The sequence below is a fragment of the Anabrus simplex genome, chromosome 1, assembly GCF_040414725.1.
Source record: "Anabrus simplex isolate iqAnaSimp1 chromosome 1, ASM4041472v1, whole genome shotgun sequence".
NCBI classification, from domain to species: Eukaryota; Metazoa; Arthropoda; class Insecta; order Orthoptera; family Tettigoniidae; genus Anabrus; species Anabrus simplex.
In genome coordinates, this window is record NC_090265.1 from 801793046 (window position 1) to 801815456 (window position 22411).

Here is a 22411-nt window from a genome sequence, read left to right on the forward strand (position 1 = left end):
TATGGCTACGGGTCTCAAGATGTCTTCACGTAGATCAAACTGGTCACAGTGTCCTGGACACTCACCAACTGTAATTTGTGGTTGTACCCAATAGCACCCCACACCATAAGGACCTGAGCTGGCGATGTATGGCTTGTGCGAATGCAGTCAATGTGATGCCTCTCCCATATCTGCAGCGATACAAAATTCCGTCTTAATTTTCAAACAAACAGAACCAGGATTAGTCCTAAAGACTATCTGCTGCCATTCCTGTCTCCAGTGACGTCGTTCTATATACCTTTGCAGTCTATCATGTTTATGCACATTATTCAAAGGTAGGCGGCGAAGTGGACGATGCACCGGTAACCCAGACCGTAATAAACGGCGAGGGACTGTCACTCCTGATAGTGTAAAATGTGTTACACCGTTCCACTCTTGCGCCAGAGCCGAGGAGGATACAGATTGGTCCTGCAATGCCATGCGGATGAGGTGTCGATATTCTCTAGGGCTGGTGTAGGTGGTATGACCAGACCCATCTCATCGTGTTTTACAGCCTTCTCTGAACCATTCTGTACACACCCGTTACACTGCCAAAACATTTCGTCCCTCACGAGCAGCAATTTCCCGGATGGATGCATCACGTTCTCTCATGACAATAATGCGCCCTCTTTAAAACACACTTATTTCACGCTACGTTTCTCGCATACATCCGCGAGTCATCCTGCACGTCTCCTCAATTCACACTGATCCATTACCTTCGGTGTATAGCGACAACGAGAGCCGCAGGCACATTTTACCAGTCGGTGGTGGTGCGCGGAGATACCGATCGGATCAAATGCTAATCATTACTTTAGAACATATTAATGCACATGTTCTGTAAATATGAATTTCCTAATTTTGTAAGGTGTTCTGTTTTTTATGAACATAAGTATACATGTGAAATTGGTAATAGTCACTCCTCAGGTATTCCTTCTCTGTGATCAGTGATGATAGTCACTCCTCAGGTACTCCTTCTCTGTGATCAGTGATAATAGTCACTCATCAGGTACTCCTTCTCTGTGATCAGTGATAATAGTCACTCATCAGGTACTCCTTCTCTGTGATCAGTGGTAATAGTCACTCATCAGGTACTCCTTCTCTGTGATCAGCGATAATAGTCACTCATCAGGTACTCCTCTCTGATCAGTGATAATAGTCACTCATCAGGTATTCCTTGTCTGTGATCAGTGATAATAGTCACTCATCAGGTATTCCTTCTCTGTGATCAGTGGTAATAGTCACTCATCAGGTACTCCTTCTCTGTGATCAGTGATAATAGTCACTCATCAGGTACTCCTTCTCTGTGATCAGTGATAATAGTCACTCATCAGGTACTCCTTCTCTGTGATCAGTGATAATAGTCACTTATCAGGTACTCCTTCTCTGTGATCAGCGATAATAGTCACTCATCAGGTACTCCTTCTCTGTGATCAGTGATAATAGTCACTCATCAGGTATTCCTTGTCTGTGATCAATGGTAATAGTCACTCATCACGTACTCCTTCTCTGTGATCAGTGATAAGTCACTCATCAGGTACTCCTTCTCTGTGATCAGTGATAAGTCACTCATCAGGTACTCCTTCTCTGTGATCAGTGATAAGTCACTCATCAGGTACTCCTTCTCTGTGATCAGTGATAAGTCACTCATCAGGTACTCCTTCTCTGTGATCAGTGATAATAGTCACTCCTCAGGTACTCCTTCTCTGTGATTAGTGGTAATAGTCACTCATCAGGTATTCTTTCTCTGCGATCAGTGGTAATAGTCACTCATCAGGTACTCCTCCGTGATCAGTGGTAATAGTCACTCCTCAGGTACTCCTTCTCTGTGATCAGTGGTAATAGTCACTCATCAGGTATTCCTTGTCTGTGATCGGTGGTAATAGTCACTCATCAGGTACTCCTTGTCTGTGATCAGTGGTAATAATCACTCATCAGGTATTCCTTGTCTGTGATCAGTGGTAATAGTCACTCATCAGGTATTCCTTGTCTGTGATCAGTGGTAATAGTCACTCATCAGGTACTCCTTCTCTGTGATCAGTGGTAATAGTCACTCATCAGGTATTCCTTCTCTGTGATCAGTGGTAAAATTTTGTCTTTCAGATCTCAGTATCGCAGATTCAATCCAGCAGAGGATGTGGATTTTTGAAGGGGAGATAAAGTAAATTTGGCACTCCTTGTCGTACGATGGTGGCATATAAAATATATCTGGTGAAACATTTGGTGCTTACGCGACAGAACTTATTGAAACTCAGCCCAACAGAGATATGTTTCTCTGGAAACTGACACGTAGGCAGCCTAAATGGCGTCAAATAGAAATGCACCACACGGTAGCTGAGGTCATACGTTTATTTATTATCATCTATAGCTTGAATTTTGACAGTTGACTACTGAGATATGTACAGTATATCTCTATTTGAAGAAAGTATAATTTCATTACTTGTAAATAACCACAGGGATTATGGATTCTATAAAAAATATTTTTAAATATTAGTACATGAGCAGCCTTCGTGACTGAGGCGGTAGCGTGCCAGCCTCTCACCTCTGGGTTCCGTAGTTCAAATCCCGGTCACTGCATGTGAGATTTGTGCTGGAGAAAGCGGAGGCTTGGCAGGTTTTTCTCCGGGTACTCCGGACTTCCCTGTCATATTTCATTCCAGAAAAACTCCCCAATATCATTTCATTTCATTTCATTTCATCTGCATACCCCCAGAGGACTGCGACAGGCTTCGGCAGCCGGCACATTTCCTATCCTCGCCGCTAGATGGGGGCTTCGTTCATTCCATTCCTGACCCGGTCGAATGACTGGAAGCAGGCTGTGGATTTTCATTCACTACATGAAATACGACGCATACACTTTGCAGACCAGTCAATAAAATAATCTATGATGACTATAGGTGGTGATTCAATATACAAAATTAACCGAGTATTTCGCAAGAGTCACTAATTTTATTACCAATAAATAAAGGTTGCAGAATGTTTACTGTCCATTTCGTTATCATAGCCAAGAAATCTGTAATTTACGGAGCGAGATGCCCATGCGATTAGTGGCGTGCAGCTGTGAGCTTGCATTCGAGAGATATTGGGTTCGAACGCCACTCTCGGCAGCCCTGAAGATGGTTTTCTGTGGTTTCCTCTTTTTACAACAGACAAATGCTGAGGCTCTACCTTAATTAAGGCCACGGCCGCTTCCTTCCCACTCCTAGCTCTTTCCTATCCCATCGTAGCCATAACATCTATCTGTCTCAGTGCGACGTAAAGCAAAGTGTGTGCGGCCCTGTTTGAAGAAAGTATAATTTCATTGCCCAGCTCCATGGCTAAATGGCTAGCGTGCTGGCCTTTGGTCATAGGGGACCCGGGTTCTATTCCCGGCAGGGTTGGGGACTTAAACCATAATTGGTAAATTCCCCTCGCACGGGAACTGGGTGTATGTGTCGTCTTCATTATCATTTCATCCTCATCACGATGCGCATGTCACCTATGGGAGTCAAATCAAAAGACCTGAACCTGGCGAGCCGAAGTCCTCGGACACATCCCGGCAATAAAATCCATACGCCATTTCATGTTTTAATATTTCACTATTTATAAATAACTATAAGTATTGTGGATTGCAAAAGATATTTAAAAAGTTATTAGTAGGGCCCGGATGTTTATGCAGTAGGCTAATAGGTTAGAATGCGAACTTACTGAAGCGAGTAACAAGTAGAGTCTACCTGCACGGCGGTAATGTTATCAGGTTTGCATATACATTAGTGGTTATAATGGGCCCAACCCTAATGTTTATGCAAACCTCATAACATTACCGTCGTGCAGGTAGACTCTACTTGTTGCTCGCATCAGTAAGTTTGCATTCTACCCTATTACTGCATAAACGTCCGGGCCCTAGTTATTAGTATATGAAATACGACACATGCTTCGTAGCTCAGTCAATATAATATCCTATGATTAATATAGGTGGGATGCAATGTACAGTTTGCCTATTAACTGTTTTGCAAAATTCATTAATTTTAATTTCAATAAATAAATTTTGTAGTTTTTCTTGAGTGTCCATATCGTAATCAAAGCCAAGATATCTTCAGTTTTACGAGAAATCCGAACCACAAGAACGGAAATTTTCGTTTCAAAAATCGCACATCGACTGGCTTGGATTCGGACGGCGATCGCCGTGATGAGACTCCAGCGACTTTAATTCCAATGCTGAGTGATAAATAGCTTTTATGTATTATTCCCATGCATATTTTATCACACAAGCTTTGCTCATAAACAACACTGTTTTGGATGTTAATCTGAAAATATGATGTCTCTCAAAGTGGGTGGCATGCTCGCTTAGTTGGAGTCATGAGATAGTCCAGAAATATTTGAAATATTAAATTTATCGGTAGTTATTCACTAACAAATTAAAACATGGTACAGTGCCTGTTCCATCAGACGAATGATCAACAGGAGTCTCAATACAGAAGTGTGAGGATTGCGTCGATGGCGCCCTGTCACACTCGTTTTGGAAATAACTCTGCTATTCCCCCGAGCGCAGTCAAATAGGGCAATTTGCAGCTCATCTGCTGACCAGAGGATGGAAATGCAATTGAGATGGAGAGAAAAGGAGCAACTTAATACAGAGTGTAACGAAAAAAGTGGGCAAAAACTTTACCTATGGATTCCTCATTTATGCAGAGAAAGAAAATGTTATCTCAACATGGGTCTGAAAATGTTTGGTTGCCGCGTTCTGGGTTGCAAGTACACAGGCGTATGTTTGTTTGCCGCGTTGTGAGTTGCAAGTACACAGGGGTATGTTTGGTTGCCGCGTTGTGGGTTGCAAGTACACAGGGGATGTTTGGTTGCCGCGTTGTGGGTTTGAAGTACACAGGGGTATGTTTGTTTGCCGCGTTGTGGGTTGCTAGTACACAGGGGTATGTTTGTTTGCCGCGTTGTGAGTTGCAAGTACACAGGGGTATGTTTGGTTGCCGCGTTGTGGATTGCAAGTAGGCCTACACAGGTGTATGTTTGGCTGCCGCGTTGTGGGTTGCACGTACACAGGGGTATGTTTGCAAGCCGCATTGTGGGTTGCAAGTACACAGGGGTTGGATTGGTTGTCGCGTTGTGAGTTGCTAGTACACAGGGGTATGTTCGTTTGCCGCGTTGTGAGTTGCAAGTACACAGGGGTATGTTTGGTTGCCGCGTTGTGGGTTGCAAGTTCACTAGGTGCATGTTTGGTTGTTGTATTTTGGGTACTTGCAGGTGTATGTTTGGTTGTTGCGTTGTGGGTTGCAAGTACACAGGGGTATGTTTGGTTGCCGCGTTGTGGGTTGCAAGTACACTAGGTGTATGTTTGATTGCCGCGTTGAGGGTTGCAAGTACACTAGGTGTATGTTTGATTGCCGCGTTGTGGGTTGCAAGTACACTAGGTGTATGTTTGGTTGTTGCGTTGTGTGTTACAAGTACACAGGGGTATGTTAGTTTGTTGTGTTGTTGGTTGCCGCGTTGTGGGTTGCAAGTACACTAGGTGTATGTTTGATTGCCGCGTTGAGGGTTGCAAGTACACTAGGTGTATGTTTGATTGCCGCGTTGTGGGTTGCAAGTACACTAGGTGTATGTTTGATTGCCGCGTTGTGGGTTGCAAGTACACTAGGTGTATGTTTGGTTGTTGCGTTGTGTGTTACAAGTACACAGGGGTATGTTAGTTTGTTGTGTTGTTGGTTACAAGTGCACAGGGGTATGTTTGGTTGCCGCGTTGTGAGTTGAGAGTACACAGGGGTATGTTTGGTTGCCGCGTTGTGGGTTACAAGTACACTAGGTGTATGTTTGATTGCCGCGTTGTGGGTTGCAAGTACACTAGGTGTATGTTTGATTGCCGCGTTGTGGGTTACAAGTACGCAGGGGTATGTTTGGTTGTTCTGTTGTGGGTTGGAAGTACACAGGGGTATGTTTGGTTGTTGCGCTGTGGGTTGGAAGTACACAGGTGTATGTTTGGTTGTTGCGTTGTGGGTTGCAAGTACACAGGTGTATGTTTGGTTGTTGCGTTGTGGGTTACAAGTACACAGGGGTATGTTAGTTTGTTGTGTTGTTGGTTACAAGTGCACAGGGGTATGTTTGGTTGTTGCGTTGTGAGTTAAAAGTACACAGGGGTATGTTTGGTTGTTGCGTTGTGGGTTGCAAGTACACAGGAGTATGTTTGGTTGTTGCGTTGTGGGTTACAAGTACACAGGGGTATGTTTGTTTGCTGCGTTGTGAGTTGCAAGTACACAGGGGTATGTTTGGTTGCCGCGTTGTGGGTTGCAAGTACACTAGGTGTATATTTGGTTGTTGCGTTGTGGGTTACAAGTACGCAGGGGTATGTTTGGTTGTTGCGTTGTGGGTTACAAGTACACAGGTGTATGTTTGGTTGTTGCGTTCTGAGTTATAAGTACACAGGGGTATGTTACCTTGTTATGTTTTGGGTTACAAGTACAAAGATGTATATTTGGTTGTTGCGTGTGGGTTACAAGTACGCAGGGGTATGTTTGGTTGTTGTGTTGTGGGTTCTTTTTTTGGTAGGGGCTTTACGTCGCACCGACACAGATAGGTCTTATGGCGACGATGGGATAGGAAAGGCCTAGGAGTTGGAAGGAAGCGGCCGTGGCCGTAATTCAGGTACAGCCCCAGCATTTGCCTGGTGTGAAAATGGGAAACCACGGAAAACCATCTTCAGGGCTGCCGATAGTGGGATTCGAACCCACTATCTCCCGGATGCAAGCTCACAGCCGCGCGCCTCTACACGCACTGCCAACTCGCCCGGTGTGTTGTGGGTTCCAAGTACCCATGGGTATGTTTAGATGTCGAGTTGTGGGTTGCTAGTACACAGGCATATGTTTGGTTGCTTCGTTGTGGGTTGCAAGTACACTAGGTGTATGTTTGGTTGTTGCATGGTGGGTTACAAGTACACAGGGGCATGTTTGGTTGTTGCGTTGTGGGTTTCAAGTACACAGGGGCATGTTTGGTTGTTGCGTTGTGGGTTGCAACTACACAGGGGAATGTTTGGTTGTAGAACTTGGTTCATTAATGTTTATGTACTTACGTATTCCATTCCTTTACTTGTAAACAACTGAAAATGGAAAATGTCGGCGAATTGTGTTTCTAATATGGGTATACCTGTGTTTCATTCTGCATATTCTCAGTAATATTTTTACATATTATGTGAATAATATATATATATATAATATATTTTTCTTACTTATGTAACTAATTACTTTTTAAATTGTGTCAGCTCGTTCAATTTTCAGACTAGAGTAAAATAATTGGCGAATTTCACCTCATATATAATATATTTCAATTTCTTATGTTGACTTACATTTCCTTTAAAATTCGGATTTCTAAGCCTTTGTTTGTGAAATACAGTAGGGCCAAGTGCTCCAACTGCATACAACAGCACCAATCATTTGTCAGAATCGGGGATGGCTAGGTACAATTCATTGGTCAGAGTTTCTAACAAACTCCATGCAGTCTTGAAACAAAATCTAGGTAATTCAAACTCTCTCTCTTCTTTTTTTACAATTTGCTTTACATCGCACGGACACAGATAGGTTTTATGGCGACGATGGTATAGGAAAGGCCTGGGAGTGGGAAGGAAGCGGCTGTGGCCTTAATTAAGGTACAGCCCCAGTATTTGCCTGGTGTGAAAATGGGAAACCACGGAAGCCATTTTCAGGGCTGCCGACAGTGTGGTGTTCAAACTCTCTATCTTTTGCAATATCAATCTAGGAGAACAAGACGAGCGCCCAGAATATTATTTCACCCAGATGTTTTATTTTTTTTTAAATGTACCGGTGACTTCTCGTGATGTTGAACGGTCCTTCTCAGACTAAACGTGAATTTTTTCCATTCAGCGCCATAATATTGCATTGGAAAACATGGAGAAGTAATTGGTGACACACTGCGCATCACGATAAAATGGTTATCGTACTATTTGTGGTACGTAATACAGGTTTAAATACTGATTCCAAATTAACATTAATTAGTAACATTTATTTATTTCATGTTCAGCGCATGAAGGCGACAGAAAACTTAGTTATGACAATACAATATGTAATATATGCCTCGATTTACAGTGAATAACATTATCTTAAAACATTTCAAGTATTTTGATTACGCCTTTAATTTAATTAATTAATACTGTCAAATTAGAAACCAGTAGACCATATAAATTATTCAACGCAACAGTGGTGATTTGGTCGTAATATATGGAGGTATTTAAATTAATTGAACCATTGGTTATAATAAAAGGAATACACAAACATCTTTGTGAATTTAGTGCATTAATGCCATTACACATAAAAAAGAATGAAATGGCAAAAGGCTTTCAGTGGTGGGAGTGTCCGAGGACATGTTTAGTTCGCCAGGCGCAGGTCTTTTGTTTTGACACCCGTAGGCGACCTTCACTTCGTGATGAGGACGAAATCATGATGAAGACGACACTTACACCAAGCCACAGTGCCAGCGAATTTAACCAATGATGATTAAAATTCATGACCCTGCTGGGAATCGAACCCGGTACGCTGCAACCAAAGGCCAGCACACTAACCATTTAGCCATGGAGCCGGACGCTATTAACACATTTTAATAATATCACATATTTTATGAACATTACATATTTAATTACATATTACATGACATTTACTACATTTTAAGTACATGTTTCCCACTTTGATATTACCTAATAATGCGTTTCCTAGTAATGATGCAATATGTGTGCGTTTGCTTGCAGGAAATGTTCAAAAATGTCCACCTCCCATTTCGGCATCTCATCGACATACCGAAATGCTACAAATTCTTTGAATTCTCAGCCGGAGACTTTCAACATCATTCACAGGAGTCGAATATAAACTATATTACACATTACAAAAACATGTAACACATGTGTCGCGTTTTTATTTTCAGTGAACAAATCATCTGGAGAACACACTGATCTTTCTTGTAATCTGAAATAATGCAGCAACCAAGAAATCCGGACCCATGTTTATAAAAACATTTTCAATTTTCTACATATGAGGAATTCATGGCTGAAGTTCTGCTTATTCTTTCGTTATACCCTGTATATTTTAATATAAAACTAGAGGAGCCGTGCTGCTACGCAGCATTCGTTATAAATAGGTAACTCGTCTTGATATGTCTATCGTAGTCATATTGTTTGCCTGCCTTTTTCGATGTTTTCATGAACATTCAATAAGAAGCGCGTTATGGTATGCCGCAGTTCCTTGACAGAATTCATCCATTCTGTCCTCATCATACCATCTGCTTGGTAAAAATCTATCCACATATTCGCTTTTTTCCTGCAGTTATTGACTTAAAGCTTGGTATTGTGTCGTAGGAGGCAATGCCATTTCTTCTATATATAACGGTTGTTTTTTAAGATCATAGGATGGTCTCGAAGGAGCGTTCTTTGCCAGGCACTGAACTTCCTTAAGATATATGGCCTTCACTCTTTCTAGCGTAGCTAGGTTGCCCTTGGATAGGTGTTCCCTGATAATGATGGGGTCTGCTTGAACGTAAACTTATTTTCTCTTAGCAGCATGTAAGTTAATAGGAACGCTCTGACATCTGCTGAATGTATTTGGAATCTGGGAAAGGTTATAAAATCAAATAGTATCTAGAGGAAGTGTATACTCTCTGGTTTGTCGGGTATTAATAAAACATAACTGCATGCAAATGACATCACTAAGTATGAAAATTACATATATCAGAATATTAACGACAGTGTTAATCGCTTAGCAACCTGCTAAGTACAGAATGTATTGCAAGTTAGGGTAAGCCTTCATCTGCAATTACTAGAGTGATCATTTAACGATTTAATTGTATGATTACTCAAAGTTGGCTGAACTTAGAGACATATCAATGTCTCATGATTCACTGACAGCTAATTCCGGAGAGAGTAAAACAAAAATGAAGCAAATCCGTCCAGTAGAACTCTTAATATATAGATGATATTGTTACTTATTTAATTTATTCACTTACAGCATATCGTCAGTAGTTTGACCTCTTGTTCCCAAGATATTTGAAGATCTGCTTGGTTAATCTGTTATCATCCATTCTGTATAAATGACCAAAACTATCAGTCGCCTCTTCCGCACTGTATCTGTTATGTTTCCTATGTTCCGATATATCTCATCATTACTTCTTGATTTCCAGAGTTCTGTAGTTCTTAACGGACCGAGTATTTTTCGTATAATTTTTCTTTCCAGTAGTTCTAATTGTTTAGCTTGCAATTCAGTACTAGACATTCACTCGCGTATAGGCATTCCGGTTTGACTACTGTGTTGTAACGTTGTATTTTGAGATTTCTAAATAAACACTTTTTGTTGTAGATATTCTTAGGTATACCGTATGCTCTTTCCATCTTCTGTATCTTTTCTTCACCAGGGGATTTTTCAAAAACATTTTCTTGAATGGTTTCTACCAAATATTTCAATTTCTTTACCTTCCTTATTCAACCAATTTCTGTTATTAGAAAATCTGAAGCCCTTTTTATACATACATACATATATTATCATTATAGACTGTTATGCCTTTCAGCGTTCAGTCTGCAAGCCTCTGAGAATTTACTAAACGTCGCCACAATCCTCGATTTGCAACTAGTGTTGTGGCCTCATTTAGTTCTATACCTCTTATCTTTAAATCGTTAGAAACCGAGTCTAACCATCGTCGTCTTGGTCTACCTCTACTTCTCTTACCCTCTATAGCAGAGTTCATTATTCTCCTAGGTAACCTATCCTCCTCCATTCGCCTCACATGACCCCACCACCGAAGCCGGTTTATGCGTACAGCTTCATCCACCGAGTTCATTCCTAAATTAGCCTTTATCTCCTCATTCCGAGTACCCTCCTGCCATTGTTCCCACCTGTTTGTACCAGCAATCAATATCACTACTTTCATGTCTGTTACTTCTAACTTATGAATAAGATATCCTGAGTCCACCCAGCTTTCGCTCCCGTAAAGCAAAGTTGGTCTGAAAACAGACCGATGTAAAGATAGTTTCGTCTGGGAGCTGACTTCCTTCTTACAGAATACTGCTGATCGCAACTGCGAGCTCACTGCATTAGCTTTACTACACCTAAATTCAATCTCACTTACTATATTACCATCCTGGGAGAACACACAACCTAAATACTTGAAATTATCGACCTGTTCTAGCTTTGTATCACCAATCTGACATTCAATTCTGTTGAATTTCTTACCTACTGACATCAATTTAGTCTTCGAGAGGCTAATTTTCATACCATACTCATTGCACCTATTTTCAAGTTCCAAGATATTAGACTGCAGGCTTTCGGCACAGTCTGCCATTAAGACCAAGTCGTCAGCATAGGCCAAACTGCTTACTACATTTCCACCTAACTGAATCCCTCCCTGCCGTTTTATACCTTTCAGCAGATGATCCATGTAAACTATGAACAGCAAAGGTGAAAGATTACAGGCTTGTCTAACTCCTGTAAGTACCCTGAACCAAGAACTCATTCTACCATCAATTCTCACTGAAGCCCAATTGTCAACATAAATGCCTTTGATTGATTTTAATAATCTACCTTTAATTCCATAGTCCCGCAGTATGGCGAACATCTTTTCCCTCGGTACCCTGTCATATGCTTTCTCTAGATCTACGAAACATAAACACAACTGCCTATTCCTCTCGTAGCATTTTTCAATTACCTGGCGCATACTGAAAATCTGATCCTGACAGCCTCTCTGTGGTCTGAAACCACACTGATTTTCATCCAACTTCCTCTCAACAACTGATCGCACCCTCCCTTCCAAGATGCCAGTGAATACTTTGCCTGGTATACTAATCAATGAGATGATGATTTCCTTTTACATTGAGAAGATGTTCAAAATATTCCCTCCACCTCTCCAGTGATTCCCTGGGGTCTATTATGAGTTCACCTGAATTACTCAAAACACTGTTCATTTCCTTTTTCCCACCCTTCCTAAGATTTTTTATTACTGTCCAGAAAGGTTTCCCTGCTGCTTGACCTAGCCTTTCCAGGTTATTACTAAAATCTTCCCATGACTTCTTTTTGGATTCAACAACTATTTGTTTCGCTCTGTTTCTTTCATCTACGTACAAATCCCTGTCTGTCTCGGCCCTTGTTTGGAGCCATTTCTGATAAGCCTTCCTTTTACGTTTACAGGCTGCTCTCACTTCATCATTCCACCAAGATGTTCGCCTTTTCCCATCTTTACACACAGTTGTTCCTAGGCATTCCCTTGCTGTTTCTATTACAGCATCCCTGTATGCCACCCATTCACTTTCTATATCCTGAACCTGCTTATTGTCTACTGTTCGAAACTTCTCACTAATCATATCCATGAACTTCTGTCTAATTTCCTCGTCTTGGAGATTTTCTACCCTTATTCGTTTGCAGACAGACTTCACTTTCTCTACCCTAGGCCTAGAGATACTTAGTTCACTTCAGATCAGATAGTGGTCTGTATCATCGAAAAATCCCCGAAAAACTCTTACATTCCTAACAGATTTCCTGAATTCAAAGTCTGTTAAGATACAGTCTGTTATGGATTTGGTACCCCTAGCCTCCCATGTGTAGCGGTGAATAGCCTTATGCTTGAAGAATGTATTCGTAACAGCTAAACCCATACTAGCACAGAAGTCCAGCAAACGCTTCCCATTCCCATTAGCTTCCATATCTTCCCCACATTTACCAATCACCCTTTCGTATCCTTCAGTTCTATTCCCATCTCTCGCATTGAAATCGCCCATTAGCACTATTCTATCCTTGCTGTTGACCCTGACCATGATGTCACTCAATGCTTCATAAAACTTGTCAACTTCATCCTCATCTGCACTCTCACATGGTGAATACACGGACACAATTATTGTCTTAATTCCTCCCACTGACAAATCTAACCACATCATTCGCTCATTTACGTGCCTAACAGAAACAATGTTGCGTGCAATGGTATTCCGGATAATATATTCCCTTTCTAACACCCGTCAAGTACACCTTACAATCTCCTATCTCTTCCTCCTTATCTCCACTTACCCGAATATCACTTACTCCTAGCACATCCAGATGCATCCTCTTTGCTGACTCAGCCAGTTCTACCTTCTTTCTTCCATAAGCCCCATTAATATTGATAGCTCCCCATCGAATTCCATTTCGTTCGCCAAGTTGTTTCCAAGGAGTCCCTCGCCTGTCAAATGGGAGTGGGACTCCATTACTCCCATAGGTCCGAGGCTTGCTTAAAGTGTTCTGAGCTCGGTAAATTCATGAAGCAGGATGCTGCCCTACTTGCACATAGTCCATGTGAGGATCTCTCCTCTAACGGGTTATGGACCACCGGTGAATTGTATAGTCCTAGCCACCTGAGCACAAGGAAGGCCACGACTCAGAATATGTCCGAGATGCCCACTCCCATTCCATAGCAACTGGTATCCCGACTCTCAGGACCACTTACTAGGCCATTCAGCCGTTGCCCATGGTTCACGAACTAGGACGTGACTACAGTAACCCACAAACATGAACCATATTTTATATTTGTCATAAATTTTGTTTTTTCTACAGATATTCTTAAACATGTTCTGTTGGCTATTTCTTCCAAGATATTTACTTGTATTGCTGCATTTCTCAGGTTTTATGAAAGTATGGCAATATCGTCTGGAAATGGTGGAATGTTTTATTATTATTATTATTATTATTATTATTATTATTATTATTATTATTATTATTATTATTATTATTATTATTATTATTATTATTATTATAGCGCTTATCCCACACCTGTAGTGTCACAAGTGCGAGCTGTGTCACACATGTATATTTGGCACTATTTTACGGCCGGATGTCCTACCCTACGCCAACCATATATGGAGGGATACAATCACTATTGCGTGTTTTTGTGCTGGTGCGTCTATAGGTTTATTGGGATGTAAAAGAACTTTTGCTGGACAAAATTCCGGTACCTCTATGTCCAAACTATCATTATTATTATTATTATTATTATTATTATTATTATTATTATTATTATTATTATTATTATTATTATTATTATTATTATTATTCCTAAGTTTCTTTCCACTAGAGGGAATAGCCCTGTTGTAGGAGAAAGGAGGCTGTTCAGCCGAGGTGGCAAATATACGTCCTTGATTCACCCGAAACGACGTGAGTTCGATTACCCCCCGGGAAGTTGAAAAATGTAGAAACGAGACTTCCATTTCAAGAGAGGACCTTCACTCAGCTTGCACGAGAAATGAGTACCGGCTTGATTCCTCGGGCCAACGTTCCTGGACACCCTATCCTAACGGCGCCGAGATGAGGACTTGTAGAAAACTTTATCGTCTGTTCCTTGTGGGGCCTTAATAGCCTGTACAGAGATAACGTTGGTATGTTCTAGTAAGATAAATCAAAACTACTTGCAAACAAACTAACGTAATACGTTCTAAGTTGAGATCAACTTAATATTGCAAGACATATGGAAATTCTCAGAACAAATTGTGGTTTACGAACAACATCTGTGTGTAGAGCGCATTAAAAGATATACTGTAAATAACGGATCAACACGATAGATGCCCACTGTCGGCAACCCTGAAAATGATTTTCCGTGGTTTCCTATTTTCGCACGAGGATGTACCTTAATCAAGATCACGGTCTATTCCTTCCCAATCCTAGCCCTTCCCTATCCCATCGTCACCATGAGATCTATCTGTGTCGGTGCGACGTAAACTAAATTGTAAAACGAAGAAAAACTCGATACATGGGCCTATGTCTAAAAATCAGTCATGCGAGAAAAATTAACGAAGGTAATTACCCTCATGTTCTTGGTTACCGTCCGAAAAAGGAACTATTGAAAAATAATAGGTGACATAGGGTCAGGAATAGTATCGCAGAACTTTTCAAAAAACCTGAAAGAATTGATAGCTCCCTATTTCGTTTTAAAACTATATTTGTTTAGATGTTTCACGTAATTCGCTGTCAATATTAAAGCAAAGTAATTTCCTTAAAGGCCATGAAAGTCCTTCGAAGGGTGGAAGGTAAAGGTTTCCACTATCACTAACCTCGGCACGTGATGGGGTAGAGTAGTAGCTCTACGTCCGCCCACCTTTGCTACCAAGAATTAACGTGGTACTCATTTTGGTGTAGGCTGAGTGAACCTCAGGGCATGTGCACCTCTGGACGTGGAAATTTCGTTTATTAAATTGTTCAACTTCCTGTTGGGAACTGAACCCACGACCTTTCTTGTGAACTGAGCACCACTGTCAACATTAAATCACCATTTATAGGCCTACATATATGCAAAGGGGCTGCCTGGCCGAGGCGGTAAAGGCGTGCTCGGTTCATCCGGAAGGACGTAGGTTTGTATCCCCGTCAGGAAGTCGTAAAATTTAAGAAATGAGATTTCCGCTTCCGGGGGTGCATATGGCCCTGAGGTTCACTCAGCCTACACGAAAAATGAGTACCAGGTTAATTCCTGGGGGCAAAAGCGGCCGGGTGTAGAGCTAACCACTCTACCCCATCACGTGCCGCGGTTAACAATGGTGGAAGCCTTTACCTTCCACTCCTCCAGGGGCCTTCATGGCCTGTACGTAGGTGACTTTGTCTTTGTCTTGTCTTGACATATATGCAAAGCAAAATAAAGTATTCTTCGTGGGGGATAGCTGTACAGCAGGAGAATTTAAGAATTAAAAATATATAAGCACGTTTTATCCTTCAAATTCTGTGAAAAGCTGAATGGCATTACAGTACATTTATTATTCCCTAAATGCTGTTACCGTACGGTCCTCCTCCTTCTAAGGCAGCTATCCCTTACGGAATTTGTCTCTATCAGACTAGGCAAAGGGAAGAACGAAAATAGTGGCATTCTTCAAAGACATTTGTTACAATAGACCTGGTACCGTATGTGATGTAAGATATTAAAATTAATAAAGTACTCACTGGATATACAGAATTTTGGAGGAACTTAATTCATTCAAAGAGGCATAAGATTTCATAACGAAATGTTTACATATACGCAGAGTAGTCTACCAACCCCTTACAATTTAGGAATATGCAACCCGTAGTACACAGATGTACCACATACATCGGATCTTCTTTCTATGCATGACTTATACAACGAGATGTGTGGGTTTACACTCTATAAGACAACGGGAACCGTTAACACCAATGTTAATTTAATTTGAAACTCGAATGAACTCTTAAAACGATCGCAGATGCGAATAACACTTGTGTTATAACAGGAAGTATACGGAAACACTATGAACAGATACCGATTAGGCTGTGAACCGTGGTTTGCTTGCCCAGCTTACGTACCACCCGTCACTGTGTTGTTATCGTTCCAACAGGGCACGCTGTGCCCCACATTTGTACTAGAAAGCTGTGAACATTTAGAAAAATATCTGCCTACACCTGGATTCGAGCTGTCGAGCCTGACCGGTGACCGTCATCTTGCCACTTCAGCAAAACTTACCACACTCCTAGAAGACATACGTAAAATGTATGTCCCTCCACCTCACAATGTAATATCTGTTTCGTAAATTTCATTCGTGGCTCAAGTGTTACTTTAACATTCTATCATAATAGATAACCTGGCTCTAATTATCGATTATAACGGCATGCTATAATATCATGTTTGTCGAATTATCTTTACCTCTCGTCGTGCATGTTACATATAGCCTGTTATCCGTTGAATGGTAAGCTGCTAAATAGAGCGCAAGCAACGCTATGTCGACCTTAAGGAAAGCGATTGTTAAATGGGAAAATTATGAGGGTTTAGGGGACCACTCTATATGTACGTGTCATGTAAAATATCGAACACGGAATATATCATTTCAGTTTTTCGTAGATTTTGTTCTTCAATTTCCCCTTCCATTTGACCTTTAATATTTATTTTACGTGCAAAATACATCAATATGGCATATATTATTCTGGAGGCAATATCTGGATTTGCCAATAAAACTTCGTTTCTATAGACGTATTTCGATTATGATGAGTGCTGGTGGTGATCCAGTCTAGGAAGCCAAGAATAACGACCGAGAGGATTGGTTGTGCTGACCACACGACACCTCATAATATGCAGGCCTTCGGGCTGAGCAGCAGTCGCTTGGTAGGGTATGGCTTTTCGTGGCTTTTGCGCCATGGGGTTTGGGTTTGGGTTTGGGTTTGGGTTTGGGTTTGGGTTTGGGTGATCATGATTAAGAGGAAGTATAACTGGGCAACCATCCTCTATTGGCATTAATTAGAGTGGCAAAATGGATAAATAACGGTATACCGAGCACGATAGCTGCAGTCGCTTAAGTGCGGCCAGTATCCAGTATTCAGGAGATAGTGGTTCGAACCCCACTGTCGGCAGCCCTGAAGATGGTTTCCCGTGGTTTCCCATTTTCACACCAAGCAAATGCTGGGGTTGTACCTTAATTAAGGCCACGGACGCTTCCTTCCCGCTCTTAGCTCTTTCCTGTCACATCGTCACCATAAGACCTATCTATGTCGCTGCGACGTAAAGCAACTAGCAAAAAAAAGGTATCGGCCAAAGAGCGGCAAGGACTACGAAGGGCGTGAAAATGAAGACTCCCTAGGCCTCGCAGTCCTTATACCGTTGGAGTCGGAAAAGGAAAAGAGTCGACCAAGGGAGATCGATTAGATGAAAGTGAGTAACCTGGCACAAATAAGTGGAAGCAAGGCCAGGACTCGGCTAAAAACCAAGTGGTCGCCGACCCACGCTCCTAACTTAAGAGACCCTGGGCCCCTTTTAATCGTCTCTTACAACAGGCAGCGGATACCGAGAATGTCATTCTACCCACACCCCCCCCCCCCACACACACACATACACCACACAGTGGGGCAGATTCGATCCTGGCTCAGTTCGGTGGTATTTGAAGATGCTCAAATACGTCAGCCTCGTGCCCATAGATTTACTGACAAGTAAAATAACTAAATTCCGACACTTTGCCGTCTTCGAAAACAGTTAAAAATAGTAAATGGGACGTAAGGCTAAAAACATTTTTTTTGATTCGTTATGCACAACTAAGGAGCGCATGTGAACTTATTTAGCACAACGTTTCTTCTTGTCTTCCCAAAATCTCTTCATCCTTTCGCTGTGTTCCTTTTTGCGTTCTTCTGTCCATCCTGTAGCTTGTCTTTTAGGTTGATCAGCAAATTTGTGTTTGTTTATGAGATTTCTAATTTTTTTCTGTCTCTCAAGATTTCTTCATTTATACCAATTTCCTGAAGATCTTTGTTAATTTCCTAAGCCAGTTGTGATTTTTTAGAGATACTGAGAGATTTAGTATTTTCTTTCATAGCCTATTGTTATCCATCCTGATCTGGTGACCATAGAATTGTAATCTTATTTTTCTAATGGTGTCTGTGAATTTTTCTGTTACTTGATAGATGCCCTGTGATTTCCTTTTCAACCAAATACCATTTTGGCATTTAGGTCCTAGAATTTTCCTGAGAATTTTCCTCTCTTGTTTTTCGATGTATTATATTTGTGATCTGCCACCAATTATCAGGGTGTCTGATGCATAAGGGGCTTCTGATTTGACGACTATTATTATTATTATTATTATTATTATTATTATTATTATTATTATTATTATTATTATTATTATTATTATTATTATTATTATTATTATTATTATTAACACACAGCAGGATCTTAAGATGGAGACCATAGGCTCATTGTGTGAAGAAATCAAATGAGTATAATGTTTAAAAAGGTGGCACCCTGTAAGTAAAACTAATTGATGTTCATTTATCTACTTGAGTTCCTTGAAGAACGTCTCGAAGACCACTACACTGACGAACAACTGCATTCTGGAACTTCTGTTCCGTCTGATCCTAAATAACGGTACCGTCAAGTGAATTCAACTTTTTTGTGTCTGTTTCAGTTCCGTGAGGAAGGACGACGGGACTCCTATGTACGAGTGACTCTCAACCAGCAGTATCGTCAAGTGAAGATGAAGCGTACCTCAACAGTACGAGCAACGGACGCTCCCAACTACTCCGAGTGCTTCAACTTCCGCGTCCCGGCTGCACATATTGACGTCACTAGCGTCGGATTTCAGGTGCTACAGCCTATGCCGGGATACGGACGAGGTGAGTTCTTGTTCGTTATTGGACTTCAATCCTTCTTACTTTACGTCTAATAATAATAAATTCGTGTGGCGATTTCTAGCCGAATGCAGCCCTTGTAAGGCAGACCCTCCGATGAGGGTGGGCTGCATCTGCCATGTGTAGGTAACTGCGTGTTATTGTGGTGAAGGATAGTGTAATGTTTGGTGTGTAAGTTGCAGGGATGTTGGGGACAGCACAAACACCCAGCCCCCAGGCCATTGGAATTAACCAATGAAGGTTAAAATCCCCGACCCGGCCGGGAATCGAACTCGGGACCCACTGAACCGAAGGCCACTACGCTGACCATTCAGCCAACGAGTCGGACCACATTACGTCTTGTACTCACTGATTGTGAAAACTTACTGTATTTGGCGCTTTTGAACATCCACCAAACCAAAGACGAACCCTCATGGCACTAAAGCGCCTCCGACAACAATATCAAGCCGCTAACATCGTGAAGACGTCACTGATTGTCAACAGATTCCGTATTTGGAGGAATCCATCGAATCGCTGACACGCCCCCTCCACAAGTGATATCAAAATGGTGTCCGGCTAGTGACACCATGGGGTAAGCGTATCACAACAAGGAAGCAACAAAATCAAAATGCAACCAAAACAGAAAAATAAATTAAAATAAATGCGGAAGAGTGAATATTTAGCACCAGGGACCCATTTCCCAAGAAGCAAAGGTTGGGATCAACAAGGGGAACCAGAACAAGCGTCTACAAGAAAACTTTGTACACACTTTTCAAAAAGCTATACTATAATTAATTCAAAAATTACTACAAACTGTTACATATTTAGCAGAAAATAACTGGATGAAATAAATTAATTTTGTTTAGTTAGGAAAAAATAGCTTAAATTTCAAGTGAATGAAAATAAATACATAGGGCTAAGTCATCTCTACAATTCTTTTCTTTTGAAGATAATTTAGGTTAAATTTAGTGCTTTGTAAATAAGAATAAATAATTTATAAATACTAAGGTGAGATCTTTAACAATAAATACACTGACTGACAGAGCAAATGCAACACCAAGAAGGAGTGGTTCGAAAGGGATGAAAGTTGGGGAAAAAACAGAGACGGCACGGACGAATAATTGATGTTTATTTCAAACCGATATGCAGGTTACACAATGCGCACGGCATCGACTCAGTAGGATGTAGGACCACCGCGAGCGGCGATGCACGCAGAAACACGTCGAGGTACAGAGTCAATAAGAGTGCGGATGGTGTCCTGAGGGATGGTTCTCCATTCTCTGTCAACCATTTGCCACAGTTGGTCGTCCGTACGAGGCTGGGGCAGAGTTTGCAAACGGCGTCCAATGAGATCCCACACGTGTTCGATTGGTGAGAGATCCGGAGAGTACGCTGGCCACGGAAGCATCTGTACACCTCGTAGAGCCTGTTGGGAGATGCGAGCAGTGTGTGGGCGGGCATTATCCTGCTGAAACAGAGCACTGGGCAGCCCCTGAAGGTACGGGAGTGCCACCGGCCGCAGCACATGCTGCACGTAGCGGTGGGCATTTAACGTCCCTTGAATACGCACTAGAGGTGACGTGGAATCATACGCAATAGCGCCCCAAACCATGATGCCGCGTTTTCTAGCGGTAGGGCGCTCCACAGTTACTGCCGGATTTGACCTTTCTCCACGCCGACGCCACACTCGTCTGCGGTGACTATCACTGACAGAACAGAAGCGTGACTCATCGGAGAACACGACGTTCCGCCATTCCCTCATCCAAGTCGCTCTAGCCCGGCACCATGCCAGGCGTGCACGTCTATGCTGTGGAGTCAATGGTAGTCTTCTGAGCGGACGCCGGGAGTGCAGGCCTCCTTCAACCAATCGACGGGAAATTGTTCTGGTCGATATTGGAACAGCCAGGGTGTCTTGCACATGCTGAAGAATGGCGGTTGACGTGGCGTGCGGGGCTGCCACCGTTTGGCGGCGGATGCGCCGATCCTCGCGTGCTGACGTCACTCGGGCTGCGCCTGGACCCCTCGCACGTGCTACATGTCCCTGCGCCAACCATCTTCGCCACAGGCGCTGCACCGTGGACACATCCCTATGGGTATCGGCTGCGATTTGACGAAGCGACCAACCTGCCCTTCTCAGCCCGATCACCATACCCCGTCGTAAAGTCGTTTGTCTGCTGGAAATGCCTCCGTTGACGGCGGCCTGGCATTCTTAGCTATACACGTGTCCTGTGGCACACGACAACATGTTCTACAATGACTGTCGGCTGAGAAATCACGGTACGAAGTGGGCCATTCGCCAACGCCGTGTCCCATTTATCGTTCGCTACGTGCGCAGCACAGTGGCGCATTTCACATCATGAGCATACCTCAGTGACGTCAGTCTAGCCTGCAATTGGCATAAAGTTCTGACCACTCCTTCTTGGTGTTGCATTTGCTCTGTCAGTCAGTGTATAATATCTCTTAATATAAATTAATAAATAATTTAGGTAAATAGTACAAAATCTACAAAAACATAGAATTTTTCTAGAATGAAATACTAATCCTAGCGACCTAACTAATAAAGGAGCTCCTTAAATAAGCCTATAATTTATCATTTTACCTGATATCTACATTTAAAATAAATAAATTGTCTAAGGACCATTCTTAAGGGAGGGTTCACCACACCGAACGCGTAGCAGAAAATGAAAAATGCTAACCGCGTCGCACGAATCAATCACAAGGACATCCCTTACGAAAACTATCAGTCACATAGCATATCCCAGAAACAGAACCGAATAACATAGTAAAATTTGGCATCACCAACATAAAACCACAAACTGAAAGAAAAGAGAAGTCATAGTTCATATGCCGTACACTTCAAGAGAGAACCGGTCAGGTAATACAAAATGTTAGTAATCACATACTCAAATACACACTCGTAAGAGAGCAATAACAATAGGTCCTAACACAACGGCATTCAGAGGAAGACTCCCATGCGATAAGATAATAATACAAACAATAATACAACGGTGACGTAACGACCGGACAAAGATAAGAACAGATAACCAACAATGGCAACAGACACAGTTTGAGGTGATAAGAGGACTCAACAAAGCAAGAATGATGAACGTATTAAGCCCTCCGTTAACAATGTCCTTACATACTACAGAAACACCACTCGTAAAATGAATAATAAAGAAATTTGTTGTCACCAAATAGCCCAAAATATACTTATCTACCTTAAATTACACTGTAATAAAAATTATTATTATTAGGGAAAATTAGTGTCAACAGAGCTTGCTCGGCGCACAATTCAAAATATTCCCTAACAGAGGAGAAACGAACCC

At 41.9% G+C, this 22411-nt stretch overlaps 1 protein-coding gene across 1 annotated transcript in view; it reads left to right on the forward strand.

The window, feature by feature from the left end:
- LOC136873678 (synaptotagmin-15-like) overlaps window positions 1-22411 on the forward strand; it is a 451745-nt gene that overhangs the window by 407110 nt on the left and 22224 nt on the right. Inside the window, exon 8 of the mRNA XM_067146793.2 lies at window positions 18884-19091. Coding sequence (XP_067002894.2) covers window positions 18884-19091 — 208 coding nt within the window. The remainder of the gene's footprint in view (window positions 1-18883; window positions 19092-22411) is intronic.